Genomic DNA, 22,079 nt, shown 5'->3' on the forward strand with positions numbered 1-22,079 from the left:
CCATTACAGGAATACATGTGGTTGCATTTAGGGCTCACCTGGATAATCTCCCCATCTCCAGATCCTTAACTTAAGGACAACTGCAAAGTCTCTGTTGTCATATAAAATAACGTTCACAGGTTCTAGGAATTAGGATCTGAGTATGTTTGGGGGCCATAATTCAGCCTAGCATGCCTGGACACACGCACACGCACACCCCACGACCTTGCAGCCCCATCTGCGTTACTCACTTTGTCTGTATCCTCTTCCCTATAAACATGGAAAGCCAACTTCAATACCCATGGTGAATGACTCTTCCTCTCTCGAGTTTTCCAAGAACACACCCTCCCAACAACCCCGGAATTCAGCTCTCCTTCAGAATTCCTGTAGGAATTCTGGTTTCACCCGAACCCCAGCACTTAGCACTTAGCACTCTCCCCTGTACATTTGTTCATTTTTCCTTTTTAAAAATAGAACTTGAATTTCACGCAATACACATTCACTGAGAAAAGTCAGAGAAGCAAAAGAGCAAAAAGAAATAAAAAATCACATACAATCCTAGTAACCAGAGGAAAACACTGTTAACATTTTTGCTTATCTCCTTTCATTTTCAGTGCTAATAATCTATACACTGAAAAAAAAGGTTTTTGTTTTTTTAAACTGAAACGTATTTTGGACTCTGGAGCCAGATAACCTGGTGCAAATTTCAGCCAGTTACTTGCCATCTGTGTGACCTTAAGCAAGTTACTTAACCTGTGCTTCAGTTTCCTCATCTGTTAAAAGGAGGAAATAACGGCACATACCTCATAGGGTTGTTATGATGATGAGTTAACATACAGAAAGTGCTTAGGACTGTGCCCGGCACATGACAAATGCCATGTTGTGAGCTGTCATCACGTTATTACATGTATATAAGGAGACATCTGTTCAGGTGGGTAAATAACTTTTGGTAGCATAATTCACAGCTGCCTGGGGTTCCCTGGTTTGAATGCATTCCTATTTATTTAACCTCCCCTACTGTTGGGCATTTAGGTTGTTTCCCGTTTTTTTCTTCTCTTCTATAAACAACTATGGGATAACATCCTTGAACAAACACCTCTGAACACATCTTTATTTTTTCCTAAAAATTCAACTGCTGAGTCACAGATGATACATATTTTTAAGCTTTTGATACATCATTGCCAACTTGCCCTTCATAGAAGTTGCACCAGCGGAACAGCTTGCCCATCTCCCCACGCCCCGCTTAATGAACTGCTCCCTTCTCCCCTCTTCCTGCAGGCCACGTGTCCCCTCACACCTATCTCTCGCAGTACCCCAGCGAAGCAGTGATGTTTACTAAAATGGATGAACTGGACATGAGGATTCAGGGTCCTATTTTCAGCCTCCTGGGGTAAATCAATGCCTCCGTTTCCCCCACATATAAATATATGGGTCAACACACCTGCCAACAATCAAACACTATTTAAATACACATTCCATGCATTAAAATGATACCAAAATTCCAGACTGAACTGGCAAAAGGCTTGCTTTCTAATCACACCTCAAGTATATTTTTTAAAGTTTCCACCGTCTAATACTGAGGCTCCCAAGGGACTATTTCAGAGCCCTCAATCTGCCATTTTAGATCTCTGACTCTGAACCATCTTGGAGACAGACCATTGGAGTATAAATGCACAGAAACCATCACCTTTCTACTGCAAACAGACGAATGTCCCACTTTTCCCCATCTCACGAAGAAATAAAAAAAGGCACCGAGAGTCTGCCCTCTGGGGACTCTACAGGGAGCTTGTGTGTGGGCAGGACAGAGTTCCGGGCTCCTTCTCACCATGCTAACGAGGAAGGGCCTTTATTCCCATTTATTGATAAGGAGACTGAGGCTGAGAGAAATTAAGAATTTGCTCGGGAGCTGACAAGTGGAGAGGAAACCCTGAAATTCACATCCTCTGATTCCCAAATCCCTGCCCTCCCTACACCGGAAAACTCTGTAAAGGTGTCTGGAATTCTAAGTGCCGGCCGCCTAGGCATCGCTCGCCTGTGAAGGAACAGCCCCTTCTTCCCTCTGGAACAGAAAGACATGTTCGGGCTGCGTGTGACAACTCATGGGCATCCTTCCAAGCCAAGTGAGGGGTACCTGGCTTTGCCCACCTGGTGTCAGAGCTGTGGATGTCCGGCCAGCAGGGCCCAACCCCAGATGTCGTGCCTCACCTTGTCCCAGGTGACGGGAACCTGAGGCCAAAGCAGGGTCCCCCAGAGGCACATCTCAGGGAGGCCTGGATTGTGTGGAGAACCCAGAGGAGGAACTGGAACTTCCCTGAGGAAGGGAATCTGATGACTGGAGCACAGGGGGAAGGGGAGGAGACTCCAGGACCCAGAGAAGGCAGTTCGGGGACAACAGCCCTACACCTGCCATTAGCTGCCTGCCTGCCAGATGTTGCTCTCAACGTTTTACATGCACACAGTCTCACACCTGTATGGGAGGTACCACAACGAACCTATTTCACAGATGAGGAAAGTGAAATGCAGAGCAGCTATGAGACTGGCCCGGAGCCAGGCAATTAGAAACGCATGGCGGGACTTTCCTGGTGGTCCAGTGGTTAAGACTCCGCGCTTCCAGTGCACAGGGTGTGGGTCAGGGAACTAAAATCCCACATGCTGTGTGGAGAAGGAAGGAAGGCAGGCCGGAAGGCGAACACGAAAGATTAAAAAAAAATAAAAAAGAAATGCATGGGATGGCTCAGGGCTCAGGACTCAGGTTTGAAACCCAGCTCCACCTCTTCTCAGCCGCAGGACGTGAGGCAGAGACTGACCTCATTGGTAAATGATCATGATGATAAAATGGGAGAATGTGAAAACTATAAACAGCTAAATAAACATGAGTTTAACAAAAGGTTCAGTGAAATAATTTCCTAATGCTGGTGTGGGGCAAGGAGTTGGAGATCTCTAAGAAATCATCCTGGAGACGCTGCTGAGCCTGGACTCAGTCAACAACTACTGAGCACTTGCTGTATGCCACCACAATAGACCGGCCACCACCTTGTGACCTGCCCATCATCCAACAGAGGAGACGGGTCAAAATCTCACAGATGCACGTGACACGGGTAAAGTGGGTGGCGTCAGATCCAAACTTCCTCGTGGCCAACCGGCCAGCGCAGCTGGACCCCTCCATCACAGGCACAGCCAAGACCAGGAACCTGAGGGGAGATGAAGCCCACGAGGTGCCCACCAGGGCCAGGCCCCATCCGGGTGTGCCACCTCTACTATCTCAGTGAGCCTCACGCCAGCTCTCAGAGGGAGGGGTCAACATTTCCATCTCTAAGATGAGAAAACTGAAGTCAGGGAGGTTAAGCAGCTTATCTGAAATCACACGGCTGGCCAGAACCGGGGCTGGGATTTGAACCCAGATCAGTGGGACGAGGAAGAGGATGGGAGGCAGCTGGAGAAAGAGGGAAGGCTAGAAAAACCACTGTGGCGCGGCTGGCAGGGATGCCTGTCTCCCAGGGCCTGGTGAGAGGCGCAGTGGGGGTCCAAGACTGATGACAGTGGCCGACGGAGCCTGTTCCAGACTGGCCAGGGGTCTAGAGAGCCTGTGAGAGCCGGGCACGTCTGTCTGATGAGGGAGGAGGGGCCCTGGCCCATGAACCCAGAAGACGAGGGTACACTGTATTGGGACCCCAAAGCCTGGACCCCCGTTGCAGCCCTCACGCATGTCTCCCACGAACACTCCTCCTCCAGGCCCTTCTGGGGCTGGAAGAGGAGAAGGGGAAGGATCTAGGAGTTCTGTCCTGCATGCAGGGCTCTAAAAACCCACGGGGTGGTGCAAACTTTCCCTCGCGGCGGGGGGGGGGGGGATTAACAAGTTCAGCCGCTGCTGTGGTTCCCTTTGGAGTCAGGAGGACTGGCCTGCCGCAGGTGAGCTCTACAAGGCAAGCTGGCAAGGGATTGGCGGGGGGGGTGCCAGCCGCACGCCTAACTGGGCTCAGATCTCGCGCTTCTGAGCACCTGGCCGGTGTTTCTAGCGCTCCAGGAACAGCGCCCACCTTCTCTTCCCTCTGAGCTTGGCATGAGCTAAGGAGTGGCCACTGTTACTTGAACACGTACTCACAGCCCGAAACTTCACCCAACTCCCAGCCCACCCCATCCCACACACTCCAGGCCCTCGGGCCTCTGCTTCACGTCACATCACTCCCAGTTCAAGCCTCTCTCACGTCCCAGGGCCTCTGCGTATGCTGGTCCGTCCATCCTTCAGCCTGTAATGCCACCTCCCACTCGGTTAATAGAAGTTCTGTCGTTTAGGGTCCAGTTCAAACACTGCCACTTGCTCAAATCTATCTGCTCTCCTCCTGCCCCCCCCCCGACTCCAACCTGTTTCCTGAGTGTGTCCTCACACTGTTGCCCCCTTCCCTTTCTTGTAACAGGGCTCCTGTGCTGTTCCCTTGCACTAGATGGTAAGGTCCTCCAAGTCAAGGATCAAACCTCCCAGGCGCCAGGGGACGATTTCTGGAATCCACATGTCCATCCAGTACACATTGATCGAGCACTTCGACAGCCCAGGACCTGGTGGGATCTGGACTTCCCAACTGTTTCCCTTTCTTAGCCCCCATCCTCCTGTCTAGGTCTCTCCCCACCTCTCCCTTGGGGAGACCACAGAAGCCACCTGTACTGTTTGCCCTTCATGCCTGGGAGAGCGTCTCCACCCTTCAGACCCCTGGCCCCTGTTCCGCCTACTCTTCTGGGCAGACCCAGTGTCCTCTGTTATCTCCAGCCACAGCACTCAGGATATGGTTTCCAGTGGGGTGTCTGGCCATTTCTTCACAGGGGCCCCAAGGCTGAAGTTTCCCAGTCACCAGGGCCCAATCTGGCTTCCCACTTTCCTGGCCACTTGGCCTCTACTCCGAGCAAGTAACTTCTCCTCCCAGGGAGAGGTGCTCAGATTCTCACGGGGAGCAGGAACTCAGAGGCCCACGGCAGAGGTCCTGTTGGGAGCCCAGGAAGCTCCTTTCTTGGGGGGACTGAGTGACACTGATTGAAGGGCAGGGGCTCTAAGCTCTCTTTCCCTTTTTGGGGACCTGCCTAGAGCTTGACTAGTCGGAGACTCCAGGGGGCCAGTCCTCAAACGCGCGCCCCTGCGGCAAGCGCTCTACCCACCCAAACGCCGGGCCCCTCAGAGAGCAAAGCCGAGCAGGGCACCGCCCCAAGTCCTCTCCCGGGGCCAGGCTCCGCACAGGAACCCGCAGCGCACAAGCTAGGACTTAGCTGGTATCTGCACCCCCTCCTCCTGCTCGAACCCGAGCCACCCCAAACCCGCGCCCACAGCCACCAAGCCCCGCTCCAACTCGGCAAGTAGCGGGCAGCGAGGGCCGCGCAGAGGGGCAGCGGCGGAGAGAGGCCGGCGGTACCTGTCAGCAGCTCTATCTTGTGTCCCAGCACCTTCATGTCTGCGCCCCGCGCTCAGCCGAGCAGGGGAGAGGAGCGCGGGAGGCGAGGAGGGAAACAGCAGGAGAGCGAGAAGTGAAGCAGGAAGAGCAGCCGGGAGCCGGGAGAGCTCTCGCCGCCCCCCACGCCGCGCTCCCCCCTCCAAACAGGTTTAAAAAAATCCACCAATTGCACGGCCGCGCACCCCTCAAAGGCGCCCGCCGCCACCTGGTCCGGGTGAACTCCGGGAGGCTGAGACAGCGCGCGGGGTGGGTGCGGGTGACACTCTGGGAGGCAGCGGGAGTGGGCCCCTGTGCCGCCGCCCGAACAAAGAGGCCCGGCCGCCCCCGAGGTCGCGATCAGGGAGGCGCGGGCGGCCGCGGGGCCGTGGCCCTGGGGGTCCGCGCCTCTGGCCGGGAAGGCGAGGAGGAAGAGCCCGAACGGGGCGGAGTGGGCTGAGGCGGGGGTGCCGCCCTCGTAGGCGAAGTGTGGCCCGGCGACAAGGCAGCCCGCTCGCGGGGGCTGCGCCGGGGCAGGGGGCCGGCCGCGGCCGCAGTGGCCGGGGAATGGGGGGAGATGGGTCTCGGGGCGCCGCCGACTCACCTAGGGTGAGGCGAGCAAGACAGACGCGCAGGCGGGGAGCCGGGCCTCTGCGCTGCTGCAGCCAACGCGCGGGTGCAGGTGCAGGCAGCGCCCGGCCCCTCTGCAGAGCCGCCGCTGCTGGGGGCGGGGGCCGGGCCGGGGGTGGTGCGCCGCGGGGGGCGTGCCCACGAGGGCGTGGGGAGCGTGGGCGCTCGGCCCGGGTGCTGGGCCGGGCCCGGGGTCTGGACCCGGGAGGCGGTTCTGCGCGCTCGGCTTCCGCCTCCCGCTGCGGCTGGAGTGCCCAGTGGGCTGGCGAGCTAGACCCCCGGACACACGAACCTAGCGGAGACCCCGGGTCGATCGGCCTGCTCCTCACCTCCTGCAGGCGCCCGGAGGAAGGGTCCCCCGCTGCTCGGAGTGCGCCGGGGGCGGTGGGAGGCCCCGCCCGCGCCGCCAGTCCCCTGGTAGCCGCGTGGCGTCGGGCTCCCGCGGGAGGGAGCGGTCTCTGCCCCTGTCTTTGTTTAGATTCCCCAGGAGCCTGGAGGAGACAGCACCCCCTCCCCCGTCCCTGTCGCCGGCTGGGAGCTGCTGGGGAAAAGCCCTGGGGGGTTGGGAAGAGCCAGGCGCTGAGGGGGATTTGGGTCGTCGTCCCCCGTTTTCAGAGCCCTAGGGTTTCCTTGGGGAACTCATGCGGGAGTGACTCCAGCCAGAGGTGTTCTGGGCCCTTGCCCCGCCCCCTCCCCCCGAATGTGGCGAGGTCCCTGCTCTCCCCCATTCACCCTCCATTATCTGAGCGAGCAGGAAAGGGAACTGGGGACCCCTTTTGTGCTCAGGCTCGCTCTGGTCAGGCCCAGTGACGTTGCTCTCACACCTGTTACCCCAAAAGAGGGAACACCAAAGTCCCTGGATGGAGTCCTACTGTAGGGTGAATGGAAATGTGATGACCTGAAAAAATTTACTTGGGCAAGACAGCTCAAGAGGAGGGCTCCTGGAGACAGGGGTTCTATTCAGGCTCTGCCACTGACCTTGGGCGGGGCTCTGCCCCTCCCGATTCCAGCCTTTCCGGTGCAGAGTGACTGTGTTGGACCAGGTCATCTGGGAGGTCCGGGATGGTGCGGGCTGAGACGTCAAAGGATCCTTCAGTGCGTCTCCCCCTTCACTGAACCTTTAACTGGGCTGGTTTGTAATGAGGTCCCAGCTTTCCCTCGGCTCCAGGCTTCCGTGAAAGCTACTATGACTTTGAATTAACCGACTCTGCAACGTTTAGGAAGCTGGTAAGATTTGGTGGCCCCAGATGGGGTGCACATTCCTGCTTGGGGTGCAGTATATAAACTGCACAGAAAGCAGCAAGCTTGGGTCCTCCTTACAACTCTGGGGCTCACCTTGGGGAAATTCTTGCCTCTCAGTTTCCTCCTTTGTAAAGGGATGATGAGGGGAAGTGGTGACAGAGTAAACCTCTACATCCAAAACGTCCAGGAAACTGGTTCTACGTATACAAGCCTGGAACCGGTCCTTAAGAGTACAGGCTGGTTCTATAATTTCCCGGCTGTGTGACTTATTCTCTCTGAGGCTTCATGTTATACTCTGTAAAACTGGGATAATGCTGACCTCAGAGGGCTCCTAAGAATTAAATGATGGCATAAAATGCTTAGCATAGTGCCAGACACATGGATGAAGTGCTCAATAAATAGTCCTTGTGATTACTGAGGATAAAACTGTTATTATTGCATTATAGGTTCTTTCAGGCTTTTCTGAATTCTATCCTTTCCAATAATTTCAGGCCTGGTTATTGAATAAAACTAACTGTTGATGTTCTAGTAACGTAATTCATGAGGCCTAGCCTGTTCTGAATTGGAATACAGGCCCCAGGAGGATGTAAAAGGCTGCCTAATAAGAGCTTTGACACTGTGACACATCTGCACACAGACAGATCTGTGTGTGGAATGGTGTCTGCCATAGACTTGAACTAATGCAGACAAATCCATCTGGTTTAGATAATTCATGAACCCCAAGTGGGCATTTGTGTGTGGGGGGTTAGGTTGAGGATTTAAACCCCTAAAAAAATAAAGCTTTAATAGATGATGAAGCAATGTGATTCTGAGAACACTACCAGGGAGCACTCCTACCAGGGAGCTATTGCATCAAGAAAAGGTGCTTAGGGGACTTCCCTGGTGGCACAGTGGTTAAGAATCCGCCTGCCAATGCAGGGGACACGGGTTCCAGCCCTGGTCTGGGAATATCCCACATGCCGCGGAGCAACTAAGCCCATGTGCCACAACTACTGAAGCCCTTGTGCCTACAGCCCGTGCTCCGCAACAAGAGAAGCCACCACAATGAGAAGCCCTCGCACCGCAACGAAGAGTAGGCCCCTCTCACTGCAACTAGAGAAAGCCCGCGTGCAGTAACAAGACCCGACATGGCCATAAATAAATAAATTTATTTTTTAAAAAAAGGTGCTTAGGACTTCCCTGGTGACGCAGTGGTTAAGAATCCGCCTGCCAATGCAGGGGACACGGTTTGATCCCTGGCCCGGGAAGATCCCACATGCTGTGGAGCAACTAAGCCTGTGCGCCACAACTACTCAGCCTGCACTCTAGAGCCCGCGTGCCACAACTACTGAAGCCCGCACGCCTAGAGCCCATGCTCCACAACAAGAGAAGCCACCGCAATGACAAGCCCACGCACCGCAACGAAGAGTAGCCCCTGCTCGCCACAACTAGAGAAAGCCTGCATGCAGCAACGAAGACCTAACACAGGCAAAAATAAATAAATTTATTTTAAAAAAAAAAAGAAAGAAAAGGTGCTCATGGGATAGGCAGGGAGGGAGGCCCTGACCCCTTCTGGAGGAGTCAGTCATGCTGGGCAGAAGAGTCCCAGCTGAGTGAGCAGAAGCACAAGCTCTCAGTTCCTTCTGCTCCGGGGCTCTTCTTCATCCCTTTGAGGGAGGCAGGGTGTTTGGGGGCAGGCTGGGTGGCAGGGTTTTTAACAGAGGAAAGCCAAGCGTGGCAGATGGCCAAGCTGTTGGCTGGGACGGGGGGGCTCCAAGTCACATCCCTCAAGCCTTGCTCCTCATTACCTGAAAGATGCTGCTAAAGTTGTGGCCCTCTCTGGACTTCCCTTTTCCCATTTGTAAACCAGGGAGGAGACTGGCCTGTACCTCAGCTAGAGACGAGACCCAGCCTGTCTGAACATCTCTTTGGGCCTTCATTTCCCCATCCGGAAACTCAGGCTACCGAATCAGTCTGGGTGACTGCAGGAAACAGAAACCTACTGTCTGATTTAAGCAAAACAGGGTTTGTTAAAAGGATGACGGGCAGCCCTCAGGACCTCAGGAGCCAGGCCCAACCCTGTAGCATTGGTCTGGGGTCAAAACCACTGCTGCCATCCCTGGGAACAGATGCTGCAGCCAGCACCGCCCCTGGGCAGGGACACGGGGTGCTGGCATCAGGACCATGGCTGCCTCTGAAGCCAGAGGGGCTGCTGCTGCCACTGCCACACTGTCACCAGAATGGACTTGGTATGGTCTCGGCTTGTTCGTGTCACCAGTTTCTAATTCACAGTCAGGAATGTGATGTCTGATTGGAGATGCCTGTAAAAGGCACTCTGTCGAAGCTTCAAGGGAGGCTGGGAAAAATGTGTTTTCAGTTCCTCTAGTAGGAGGTGGACTCTGCCTCATAGGAAGGGCATGTCAGATGCTGATGGCCAAAAGAGTGGCCAGTGCCCACTTCAGATAATAATGGACTTGTTGTGAAACTGCTGTGAGATGACACACATGGGCACTTAACTCGGAGCCTGGCATGGAGGAAACACACCATCCCGGGTCACTGAGAGTCATATCACACTGCAAGTCTACAGTGTCAAGTGATAATATTCCTACATCCTTTACTCTTTGATTTTTCAGCAGGTGAAAGACAAAAGGACCTTGAGAAAAGTATGGCTTGCTGCCCTTCCAGATGCAGAGGCAGCTCCGGTCCCTTTGCCAGGAGGACAGGTGACTGGGTTTTTCCACTGTGGTGATGAATTGGGCTGAGTCACCGTTCCTCTCCAGTCCCCTTGTGACCGTGACTGGGAGCAAGTGAAAAGAAGCAGCAGGTGGGGTCAGGGGTGCAGGGGAGCCTGGGGCCATTGAATCTCCCTCTGTTAGCAGGGGGAGGTTGAGCAGGAACTGTCCCCCTGTCCCCACAAACACTCCCCTCACTAATGATGAGTAAGATGGCCTCAGGGAGAGAAGAGAGGATCCTTTCTCTTCTTTTATAGGCTTGGTTGAGTGCCTCTTTGGTGCCAAGCCCTGTGCTGAGTGCACTGGAGAACCAGAGCAGACCAGGCACTGACCTTGCCTTTCAGGTTTGTGCCCCAATGGAGGAAACCACCTCAGAGTGCCATAATCTGGGTACTGGGCGGACTCTGCTAACATGTGCAATTGAGGTTACCGTGCAGTACACGGGGGGCCTGGAGCGGTCAGCAAGGGCTTCATGGAGGTAGGGGCATCTGAGCCTGCAGAGAGGTAGAAGGTCAGCAGATGGAGATAGAAGAGAGGGTGTTCGGGGGAGAGCATCCATCCATCCTACAGTGGGTCAGCTAGGCCCCATGCTAAGCTCAGGGAGGCACAGAGCTGAGCATGTTGCAGCCCTGCCCTCTGACAGGAGCTCGTGCATTTAGGTGGAGAACGCTGGGTGTGCGTGAGCAGATGGTGAGGAAGCTGGAATGAGCAAGTAGGCAGCGGTGAGTGTCTGGTCTCAGGCTGCCTCTGGAATTTCACCAGCCACCAGATTATCTGCTCCCCGCTCCTGGGCCACCCTGGACCACACAGTGGCTATGTTGCCACCCCCTTTCTCCCATAACATGTTAAGACCCTCCCCCTTCAGTGCCTGCCCTTTGCTCTCCAGGAGACTCCAGACACCCCAATCTGTCCTCCCCGATCCAAGAGGACAGCAGAACCTCCTCCCTGTCCCTTTGAGAATGCCATTCCACCTCCCCTGGAAGCTCTACCAGACACATGGAGCCCCAGTATGTGCTGAGTCCAGGCAAGGGGTAGGTCTGATAATATATTTTTAAAATTCCAATAGTCATATATGCTCAATGCAGAAAACTCAATGCAGAGGAAAAATTAAAATCACTCATAATTCCATTGCCTAAAGATAACCAGTGTTAACATGTTAACATTGGGACAGAGGGGAGGGGTATGTCCTTCAGCACGTGTGTGTGTGTGTGTGTGTGTGTGTGTGTGTGTGTGTCCCCCCAAGGAATCATACTGCACATATTTTTGCCACTCAATCTTTTTTCACTTGCCAGTATATCGTGAACATTTACCCTGATAAAAACAATTCTTCCGCAATGTAATGATAATAGCTGCACTGTACTGTGTGGATGCTTCATTATTTTCTTAGCCGATCCCATGTTGGGCATTTAGGATGTTTCCAATTTTGCATTGTTGGAAACAGTGTTGCTAGCAATTTACCCCAAGATGCTGCTTTGCCCACATCTCTTGGATGACCTCCTAAGGCCACTCTGCAGCCTCCCTTTGCCTGGGTGCTTGGTCTCTGATCTCCGCCAATGCCAGCCCATCCATCCTTGAAAGGAGACCTGTGTGTGGTGTCCCGATTGGCTTCGCACCTATGCAGGTTCTTGGGGGAATCTTGGAGAAGGAGTGGAGTGGTTACCAGCCCCACCTTCCCAATTGTGCTAATTTCACTTTAAAGCCTGAGTTTTTTTGATCTTGTATGTGTAAGGTGTTACCACTGGAGGAAACTTAGTTAAGGGTACACAGGACCTCTCTCTATTATTTTGCAACTTCCTGTAAATCTATAATTATTTCAAATAAAAAGCTAAAAAAACAAACACACCCAAGGCAGTCCTGAAGGGAACTATTTGGCCCCAGATTCAGAAATGTTTTTTTTTTTTTTCTTTTGCAGTACCGGGCCTCTCACTGCTGTGGCCTCTCCTGTTGCGGAGCACAGGCTCCAGATGCACAGGCTCAGCGGCCATGGCTCACAGGCCCAGCCGCTCCACAGCATGTGGAATCTTCCTGGACCGGGGCACGAACCTGTGTCCCCTGCATTGGCAGGTGGACTCTCAACCACTGCGCCACCAGGGAAGCCCAGGAATGTTTTTAAGTCCACACTTTGTCACAAGGTCCAGAGCTAAGAGTTCCCTGTCTCAGTTTCCCCTGAAGGACAGGAAGTGTTCCAGGGAAAGACAGCTCTCCTGGCGGGTGCTGGGTGGCCCTCCAGGCTTTCCTTGATCCTAACTCTGCTGCTGGCCCCAGTCGTGAGCCTGAGGGACCTGATCAACCCCACTTTCAGCGGGAAGGGAGGACCAAGAGGTCAGGGAGGAGGCACAGCTTTCCCTGGGCCCCAGGGAACTCTTACGTAGAAGTGAATTTGCAGAAAGCAGACGAAAAGCTAAGATTTGCTCTTTGGAGGAGAGCTAAGCCATTCTCCTTCCAAAGCGGACACACGTGTCTGGAGAAGCCTTTGTCCTGCAGTTCTGCAGAGAATGGCCCCCTTTCTACAGGGTGATTGTCCCAGCCCCACCCCAGGCCTGAGCTAAAGCCATGCCCAGAGTTGGGGTGCCATGCCCCAGACCTAGGGCGGACCCTATGGTAGGCTGCCCCGGGCACACCTCCCTCTCTGGGGGCTGCAGTTCCTCAGCACCACAATGACAGGATTGGGTTGAATCAGAGGTTCCAACCAAGTTTCCAGACAATAGAAACTGAGGAACCGACAGAGGATGCTGTGTTGAGGGTCCCCAAGACCACCCTCAAGCTTGATGATTTGCTAGAAGGACTCATAAAACTCAGAAAAGCCATTTCCTTCATGGTTACCATTTACTGCAGCGAAAGGACACGGATCAAATCAGTAAAGAGGAAGGGTGCACGAGTGGAGTCCAGGAGACACCAGGCGCAAGCTTCCAGTGCCCCTCCCAGTGGAGTCGCACAGGGGCACAGTCAATGCTTCCAGCACTGATGTGTGATAACACAGAGTACCAACCGCGGAACGCTCACCTGAGCCTTGGAGTGCAGGGTTTTTACTGAGAGTCGGTCACATAGGCATGCAGCACCTGCGCAACTGACCTAAGCTGCTCAGTCTCCAGGCCCCCAGAAGTCAAACTGACACAGTGTGGCCCAGGGCCTCGGGCCTCCAACACAGGCTTTCCCCAGAGGTCACACTGTGAGTGTTAACTATCTGGTCAGACCCATACAGTGTGGCCCAAGGCCTGAAACACACACAAACACTCCCGCTAGGCAGCAGGAGCACCAAGGACTAGTCCTTTCTTTGGAAAGTCCAGGATTCGAGCAATCCCAGCCTGCTGAGCTAACCCCTTGCTGCACAGATACCAATCATTTATTTTGCCACAAGCACACGCACACTGTCGTCTATTATCACCATGATTTCATACAAGAAAAGAAGTTTAGCTCCAAGAAGGTAGTCCGGACATCATGATGTGATAGGGCTTAGCGCTCCCCAAGAGAAAACAGGTGGCCCTACATTGTTGGCTTTGAAGATGAGGGAAGGGGCCAGGAGCCACCAGTGTATACCAAGACTCTGACATATATGCTTTTCTTGTTTGTCCACACAGCTTTGTCCCCAGTCAAGGAACAGATAGGCTGAGAAGCTCCCTCTGGCTCCTGCGTTAGCTCTGGGTCGGGTGTCCCCGCTCTTGGGTAGGACCAGGCTTTGTTGAGGGTGGGAGGGCTCAGTCTGGGACCCTCCTTAAGTGTCCAAGCCAGTTTGTCCTTTGTTTTCTTGCGCCTTGCTGCTGTTGCAGCTTATCCTGGGAAAGAGACGAGCCTGTTCTTTTTAACAAATGCCCTGGCCCCTGCCCTGGCCCTTACCTCAGGCTCCAGGCACCCCTAGTTCAAACTCTAGGGTAGACCAGATGTTCTTCTAAGGTCCCACTTCATCTCATTTCCTCATGGTCCAGCCTCTATGCATGGAGCTGAGCCATCAAAGGCCTGGGCTGTTGGCCTGAGCGGGCCTTGAGATGGGGAGTCAGAACAGCCTTGGGTTTCACCATCTACTACCTGGGTGACCTCGGATAAGTTTCACACACTTGCAGAATTTCCTCCTCTCTCCAACAGGTCTAATTATATAGCTGTGAGGAGTTAGTGAGTTGTTAACTGAAGAGCCCTCAGCTCAGGGCCCAGCACCTAGTAGGGGGCCATTGATGAGTGGCTGTTAGGACAATGAATTTTGTGGTTCCAGGTACAAAGTGTGGGGGCAGGTGGGATCCTCGAGATGAGTACAGTGGGTGCAGTACTGCCTTGGAGCTGGGTGTTTAGAAGCCAGGAGGTCTTTCTGGCCTCTGGACTTTGGGAGTGGGAGCACAACTCATGTACACAGCAGGAAGAGACCTGGTGGGCTATTGGGGTATCATGAGGATCGAGAGGCCTGTTCACCACAGGGCCTTTGCACGTGCATTCTTTCTGCCCAGGGACCCCTTCCTTCCACTTCCTACACTTCCCTGGGCTAATCCTGCTCATCCCTGGGGGTGTCAATTTAGACTTCACCTGACTCCCTGATTCCCTGACTGCCTTCCTCTGTGCTTCCATCATACCACATTCTCAATAATAATACCAATAATAATAGTCTGCCATTTAAGAAACCCTTACTATATGCCAGGCATAGTGCTAAGAGCATTACCTACATACGTTATCTCATTTGAATCTCCCAACATTTGGAGAGAGAGCTATAGTTGTATTTTTCTGATTTTACAGATGAAGAAACAGGTCCAGAGAAGTGAAGTAACTGGCTCAGCTGTACAGTGGTTGTCTGTGTGCCGGTCCATCTCCACCCTGGACTATGAGCTTCCTGAGAGCAGGGACTGTGTCTTGTTGGCTGTTAAGCCTCAGCATCCAGCACTGGGCCTGGTACTTACGATGAGCTCAGTAGGTGGGAGCCCTCCACCAATATCTGTTGAATAAATGAGTGAGTGAGTGAATGACTGCAAAGTACCAATGCAGCACTTGGCTCACCGTGAATGATCTGTGGTCACATACGTCAGTGTCCTCATCCCTGGAACCCGTGAATATGTTACATTACTGGGCACAGGGGAATGAAGGCTGCAGATGAAGTGAAGTTGCTTCTCAGCTGACTTGAAAGGAAGGAGATGATCCCGGATTATCTGGGTGGGCCCGATGTCATCACATGGAGCCTTCAAAGTGGGAGAGGGAGGCAGAAGAGAACCAGAGAGACGGCAGCATGAGGACTTGGCTTGGTGGCATTGCTAGCTTTGAAGATGGAGGAAAGGGCCGTATGCCAGGGAAAGCAGATGGTCTCTAGAGGCTGGAAAAAGCAAGGAAATGGATTCTCCTCTAGAACCTCCAAAAGGAGTGCAGCCCTGCCAACATCCTGATTTTAGCCCAGGGAGACCCATTCCAGACTCTGGGCCTCCAGATCTATAAGAAAATTTATTTGTATGTTTTAAGCCACTAATGTGGTAATTTTTCACATCAGCAATAAAAACTAGTACGGTGCCCAATGCCTGACGCTGAGGAGCACACCTAGGTCACTTATTAAATGATTGTTGAGCTGAATTAGATTATTACTGTATGTACCCCACTTACTATCAGGAAAGACATACGAGAAAAAAGTATTTTTGTATATTCTGGATTTACTACATCAGAGGCGTAATCAGGAGGTCTCAAGTCTCAGGATGGGTTAGAGTTTGATCCTAGCCATTGGCTTGGCAGGCTGGGCTGAGTGGGGTCACAGAGAATGACATGAGGGGCCTTCTAGGGAAAGGGAGCCCCAGGGTGTGAGTGAGCAGTGCTGCTGGGCAGGTTGAGTCAGCATCCTGGACTGCCCATGGCCTCAGGCCTGAGGATGCCATCTTTGGGTGAACGCCTGCTGCTTCCATAAGCAGAAGGGACACCATGCACTGAGTCTGTACCTCTGCTGGCAGGTCCTAACAGCTGTTAGTCGGCTCAGGCTGCTATAACAAAATACCATAACTGGGTGGCTTATAAACAGTTCTAGAGGCTGGAAGTCTGCGATCAGGGTGCCAGCATGGTCAGGTCCTGGGGAGGACCCTCTCCCAGGTTGCAGACAGCTGTTTTCTCACTGTGTCCTCACATGGGGCAGGAGGAGTGGAACAGAGCGAGCCCTCTGGGATCCTTTTATAAGGGCACTAATCCCACTTCTGAACACCCCACCCTCATAACCTAATTACCTCTCAAAGGCCCCCAACTCCAAATACCATCACATTGGCAGGGGGGCATTAGGATTTCAATATATGAATTTGGGGGACACAAACATTCCGTCCATAACAAGCCCTACTGTGTAAGTACCATGATGATACCAATCCACCAGAGGAGAGAATAGCCAGCTCTTGTGTCTTTCTCCACTGTGCTGGGCACTGTACCAAGCATCCTTAACTGGTTCGGCCCTCATAATGATTCCATGTGATGGGTGCCATCGTTATTCCCATTTTACAGATTAGGAAACTGAGGTCTAGAAAGGTAAAGTTTCTGCCAGTAATTGGGCCTAAACAAAGGCAGGGGGGCTCCAGGGTCTCTGTTCTTACCCACTGCGCTCTACTGCCTCTAGATGGAATAACGATTGTAAGAGCAGTAAGACCACCTCACATTTGGATAAGACCTTTCTGTTCACACTCATTTGCATCCTCTTTTCTCTTGTTATCCTCACAGTGGCCAGTCATTATGATTAGTACGCCTGGCTTACATTTTGGGAAACAGCTCATGAGACGGAGGTCCCAGCCTTCCTCAATTCAAAGCAAAGGTGGGATTCCTTCCTGGGTCTCCTGGCTCCAAATCCAGAGTCTCTCTCTTCCACCAGCTCCTGCCTCACCCTGATGCATTATTTATGGCCCATTACTTACCTCCTGTAGGCACCCAGATGCTGCCTGCTAGAGCTGTGACCTTGCTGCATCCCATGGCGAGGACCAAGGACCTCGCTCTCCTCTCTCCCCTCCCCCTCGAAGCCTCTCTGGGTCTTGGCAGGCCCCTGGGGTGTGGCACAGCCAGTCCCCTCTGCTGACTTGTGAGCACTTTCCTCTTTGCCAAGCCAGTCAACACATCCAGTGAGCTCCCGGCTTCCTGAGAAAAGCAGCGGCAGCTGCACAGTCCAAACTCACCATCCCCTTATCACAGCCCTGGCTCGAATCACCAGTGTGTGTGTGCACGGGAGGATGGTGTGTGTATGTGCATGTGTGTGCATGTGTGTCATGAGAGGAGGGCATGTGTTTATGTTATATATGGAGCAGGAGAGGGGCATGGATTTAAGAGCTCACAGTTGAACACGTTTGAGTTGCCTCTTCTGGGTCTTGTAGCCAAAAGCTAAGTCACCGTGGCAACTGGGAAGTGGTGCTTAGGTCAAGAGCTAAGGCTGGGGGGATTCCCTGGTGGTGAAGTGGTTAAGAATCCGCCTGCCAATGCAGGGGACACGGGTTCAAGCCCTGGTCCGGGAAGATCCCACATGCCGCGGAGCAACTAAGCCTGTGTGCCACAACTACTGAGCCTGCACTCTACAGACTGCGAGCCACAACTACTGAGCCTGCGTGCCACAACTACTGAAGCCCCCGAGCCTATAGCCTGTGCTCTGCAAGAAGAGAAGCCACGCGCAATGAAGAGTAGCCCCTGCTCGCCGTAACTAGAGAAAGCCCACGTGCAGCAACGAAGACCCAACGCAGCCAAAAAAAATTTTTTTAATTTTTAATAAATTTAAAAAAAGAGCTAAGGCTGGGAGCAGGATCCCCAAGGCCCCTGGAGCCCACAGCCTTAGAGCTGTGAGACATTGAGCAAGTTGCTTAATCTCTCTGTCCTTATTTGCCTCCTTGTTTACTTCCCTGAGTGGAGGATTAGACAAGAATTCCTGTGAAGCAACTAGCGCAGGGCCTGAGGGACAGCGAACGCTGATACACACCTTTTGACCAGGCACCCTATCCTGCCTTCCTCTAGGCAAGGAAGGACTAATTTGGATCACAAACTCTTGGGAGGAAGGGCACCTGGGGACGGGGAAGGAGAAGCAGAAGCTGAAGTCTTGCAGACCCGACTGGTTGGTGTCTAGGCAGCAGCTGGGTCACCTTCAGCTCAGTTTCCATGTCCGTAAAATGGTCAATAGCTGAAGTTAATAGTTGCTTAACATCATGGCTGGCACCATGGAATTCTGGAAGATGAGAATGAAAACTCCAGGAAATTACTTCTTGTACGTTTTCCCTTTTCCTCAGAATTCAAGGCTTTTGGTACATGTTAGCACATAAAACCAGAGGGCAGGCATTTGTTTCTCCTCCTCGATTTTAAACTCAAAACTCCCAGGTCCTGAGTGATTAGCTGAAGTTTCTCAGAATCATCTGGAGACCCTGTGACCCACACAGCCCCTAAGCCTTGACTCCGGGACCCTGGTAGGAGGGACCAGAGGCACCAACGAATCTGTGACTTTAATAATCTTCCTCAATGATTCCAAAGCAGGTGGCCCACTGTGAGAAATTAGAGACCAATCCACCGGCTGGGGATTTTTCCAGATGCCCCTGGAAGGAGTCCTTTCAGAGTCCTGTTTCCTTGTCCTCCATCCTAGGACCCTGAGAATGGAACGAGTGGGCTTCCCCAAACCTCACCACCTCCCACTTCCTCCAGTTTAGCATTGCTGGTATCTGTAGCTTGATTAATTAATTAATTCATTCTGTAGCTTAATTAATCACCGTAACTATTCTTGGACCCAGGACAACTGACGTTTGTTCTGTGGATGCCCCTCCCTGGAAGCACAGGGGAGTGAGCAAAGCTGGATCCCAGCAAAGTCTTCCCCAGACTTGGGAGCCCAACTTGAAGAGCCTGCCCTTGAACTCCTGCCTATTGAATTGAAAAGGACACACACTGGGTAGCTGCCACGTACAGACCTTGGGCCACAGAATGAGGTGCAGGGAGCATGCCCTGTGGACTAGAGCAGAACTGCCCCAGCCAGCATGTAGACCCCTGAGCAAGAAAAGCAAACACTTGTGGTGGTAAGCCCCTGAATTTGTGGGTGGTTTGTTACACAGCATTATTGCAGCCATAGCTGACTAGTTCACCAGGATCAATCTATTTTTTTCAGAGGCTCTTGAGGCTAACTTTGCCTGCTTTAATCTTGCTGTATGATTCCTTGCCTATAGTGAAGCAGCAAGTCTGGTTCTAAGGTTCCAAGTCATTTTGGTGACGCTGGTGGTGCTTTGTCCCCTCCTACTCCAGAACTGGCTATGAACCTCTTCCATCTCATTCATCCTAGGAGCAACCACAGGAATCACCTGCAAGCATTAACTGCTGACCACAGACTGCTAATCCATCTGAAATGTTCTATATATTTGTCACCATAATCCTATGAACTAGTAACTGAGATTATCCCCATTTTATAGATGAGAAGATCAAAGCTTGGGGAAATTCACTAGCAATCTTACTGCTGGTAAGTGGTGGACAAAGACTCTAGCCCAGATCTCCAAGCCTGTGCTCTTCACGCCTCTTCCCAAGAGCTTCCTCATGTTGGTGGAAATGCCTATTTTCCTGACACAGCCCCCTCCCCAAGCCCTCTTCCACACACCCTTCTCCAGGGCCACCTTCCAGCTTCAGGTCCCGCAGCCACTTCCCACTTGTAGTGAATATACTTGATCCCTGATGCCTGGAGTTAATTATTTCAAAAAGACATTTGGAAACTCAGCTCTGTGGGGTCTAATGTGTTCCTTTTTGCTAATTTAATAGTTCTGTCTTTCAAAAATGAGTGTGCTTTTGAAACATGTTCGCTGGACTGTCATTTCATTACCCTCCAGAGATATCTTCCCATTGTTGTTTTTTTCTTTGAACCCATGCTCACACCAGCCCTGTGGATCTCAGAGCCGAGACCTGTGTTTTGTGACTGGGGTGTCTCCTTCCCACAGGTAAGGCCCTGACTGTCTGTGTGCCCAGGCTCAGCAATCAGGCAGAAAGAAAGTCTGAAATCATGAAAAATCTAAAGTACTGGATCATTTTTAAAAGAGTCAGCTTGGGTTCTTACTGGCGCATTCTGTTCACCAAATGCTAAAATGGTTATTTCTGGGTAGTGGATTTTAAGGGAGTTTCTAGTTTCTTCTTTACCCATCTCTTATCTGTTTTACTTTTCATTGTTTTTAATTTACAAAAGCATGTATAATTTTAATAATAAAATATAATTAAAAATAATATGCATGCAATAAGGGGAAACTGACCCTTCTGGCAAAGTGTCAAGGCAAGTCTGGCTTTTATGAATTTGTTAAATGAACTTTTATAAACTTGTCAAATGACCTTTTATGAATTTATTAAAGCCACTCCGAGAAGCAGACCTCTCTCTGAAAATGAGTAGAACTCTGTGCAAAGAGGGAAAACAAGACCCAGGCTAACAATTCTGTTTGTAAAATAATTTTTGTGTTTCCGCCTGCCAATGCAGGGGACACGGGTTCAACCCCTGGTCTGGGAGGATCCCACATGCCACTGAGCAACGGGGCCTGTGCGCCACAACTACTGAGCCTGTGCTCTGGAGCCCATGAGCCACAACTACTGAGCCCACGTGCCACAACTGCTGAAGCCCACACACCTAGAGCCCGTGCTCCACAACAAAAGAAGCCACCACAATGAGAGGCCTGTGCACTGCAACGAAGGGAAGCCCCCGCCAGCCACAACTACTGAGCCCACGTGCCACAACTGCTGAAGCCCACGCACCTAGAGCCCGTGCTCCACAACAAGAGAAGCCACCACAATGAGAGGCCTGTGCACCGTAACGAAGGGAAGCCCCCGTTTGCCGCAACTAAAGAAAGCCCACGTGCGGCAATGGAGACCCAACGCAGCCAAAAATAAGTAAATAAATAAATTAATTTTTAAAAAATGGGATGGAACCTGAGTTTTTAAAACGTTAACTTTATTGTTTGTTAAATCTTAGATACTGCTCTTCTTTACCCTTGGGCATGATTTGACTTAAATTTGCAAATCGACTGAAGGGTAGATCTGTTTCTATAGGTTTTCACTTAACAGACACGAATTGAGTTTTGCCCAGTGCCAGGCAGTGTTCTAGGTTCACAGGCTTCAGTAAGGGGCAGGGATGGATCCCCAGCCTTGAGCAGCCACTGCTCTGGGAGAAGGCAGTGGTGCCAGCACTCACACAGCTGGATAAGTGCTCTGGGAGGACACGAGGGAAGCCCAGAAGAGGCAATTCTTTTCTCTCCCTGAGAAAAATCAAGGAAGGCTTCTCAGAGGAGGTAACTGACACATAGACGTTTACCCGGAGGAGCAGGTGACATTCCAGGAGGAGAAGGAAGACATTCCAGGCAAAGAGAAGAGGAGGTACAAACTCTCCTGGGGGTAGTGTTTGTAGAAAGGCTAGAATTGTGTTCATGAAATAGCAAGTTGCTGGCTGTGACTACAATTTAGAGTATATAATGTGTGTGTTTGTTGTATGTTGAAGAGCCTTGAATGATGGGCTAAGCAGTTTATCTGGTTGGCGATGGGGAGCTATCAAGAAGTCTTAAACAGGGAAGTGGCATGATCACATTTGCCTTTTAGAATGGCTGCTCAATGGATGTATCCAGGAAGGTCCACGTGGGCAACAGAAGCCACGTTAACCATAGAATGGAGAAAATTTAATGTAAATAATTACCTAGGTCAGAATGGCCATCATCAAACAGTCCACACACAATAAATGCTGGAGAGGGTGTGGAGAAAAGGGGACCCTCCTACACTGCGGGTAGGAATGTACATCGGTGCCACCACTATGGAGAACAGTATGGAGGTTCCTCAAAAAAACTAAAAATAGAGTTACCATATGATCCAGCAATCCCACTCCTGGGCATATATCTGGAAAAGATGAAAACTCTAATTCAAAAAGATTCATGTACACCAATGTTCAAAGCAGCACTATTCACAATCTCCAAGACATAGAAACAACCTAAATGTCCATTGACAGATGAATGGATAAAGAAGATGTGGTGTGTGTGTGTGTGTATATATATATATATATATATATATACATATATACACAATGGAATACTACTCAGCCATTAGAAAGAATGAAATATTGCCATTTGCAGCAACATGGATGGGCCTAGAGAATATCATACAAAGGGAAGTAAGTCAGACAGAGAAAGACAAATATGATATCATTTAGATGTGGATCTAA

General features: G+C 51.7%; 1 protein-coding gene and 1 long non-coding RNA gene across 10 annotated transcripts in view; one reads left to right on the forward strand and one right to left on the reverse strand.

Moving 5' to 3' along the window:
• NDRG4 (NDRG family member 4) overlaps positions 1 to 22,079 on the reverse strand; it is a 102,875-nt gene that overhangs the window by 35,979 nt on the left and 44,817 nt on the right. Inside the window, exon 1 of one of the 7 annotated variants that reach the window (XM_073795510.1) lies at positions 6,350 to 6,453. The exons of 1 other annotated variant lie outside the window; for it this stretch is intronic. Coding sequence is in view for 2 of the 6 variants with exons in the window: in XM_073795501.1 (XP_073651602.1) it covers positions 5,376 to 5,412 (37 nt within the window). In the remaining 4 variants the exon portion in view is untranslated. Of the gene's footprint in view, positions 1 to 5,375; positions 5,781 to 5,994; positions 6,217 to 6,349; positions 6,454 to 22,079 lie in introns of those variants that run through there. 5 more of the 7 variants (XM_073795507.1, XM_073795508.1, XM_073795506.1 and 2 more) reach the window with 5 other exon arrangements.
• Positions 5,233 to 20,791, forward strand: LOC141277112 (uncharacterized). Of its 3 annotated transcripts, XR_012327849.1 has the most exons (6): positions 6,292 to 7,247; positions 9,875 to 9,964; positions 10,860 to 11,004; positions 19,318 to 19,364; positions 19,775 to 19,833; positions 20,358 to 20,791. It is a non-coding gene; the product is annotated as an uncharacterized lncRNA (long non-coding RNA). The 3 variants fall into 3 exon arrangements; XR_012327850.1 differs by lacking the exons at positions 6,292 to 7,247; positions 10,860 to 11,004 and adding an exon at positions 5,233 to 5,561; XR_012327848.1 differs by lacking the exon at positions 10,860 to 11,004 and having other exon boundaries at positions 6,301 to 7,247.

This window comes from Tursiops truncatus, chromosome 19 (assembly GCF_011762595.2).
Source record: "Tursiops truncatus isolate mTurTru1 chromosome 19, mTurTru1.mat.Y, whole genome shotgun sequence".
Lineage (NCBI taxonomy): Eukaryota > Metazoa > Chordata > Mammalia > Artiodactyla > Delphinidae > Tursiops > Tursiops truncatus.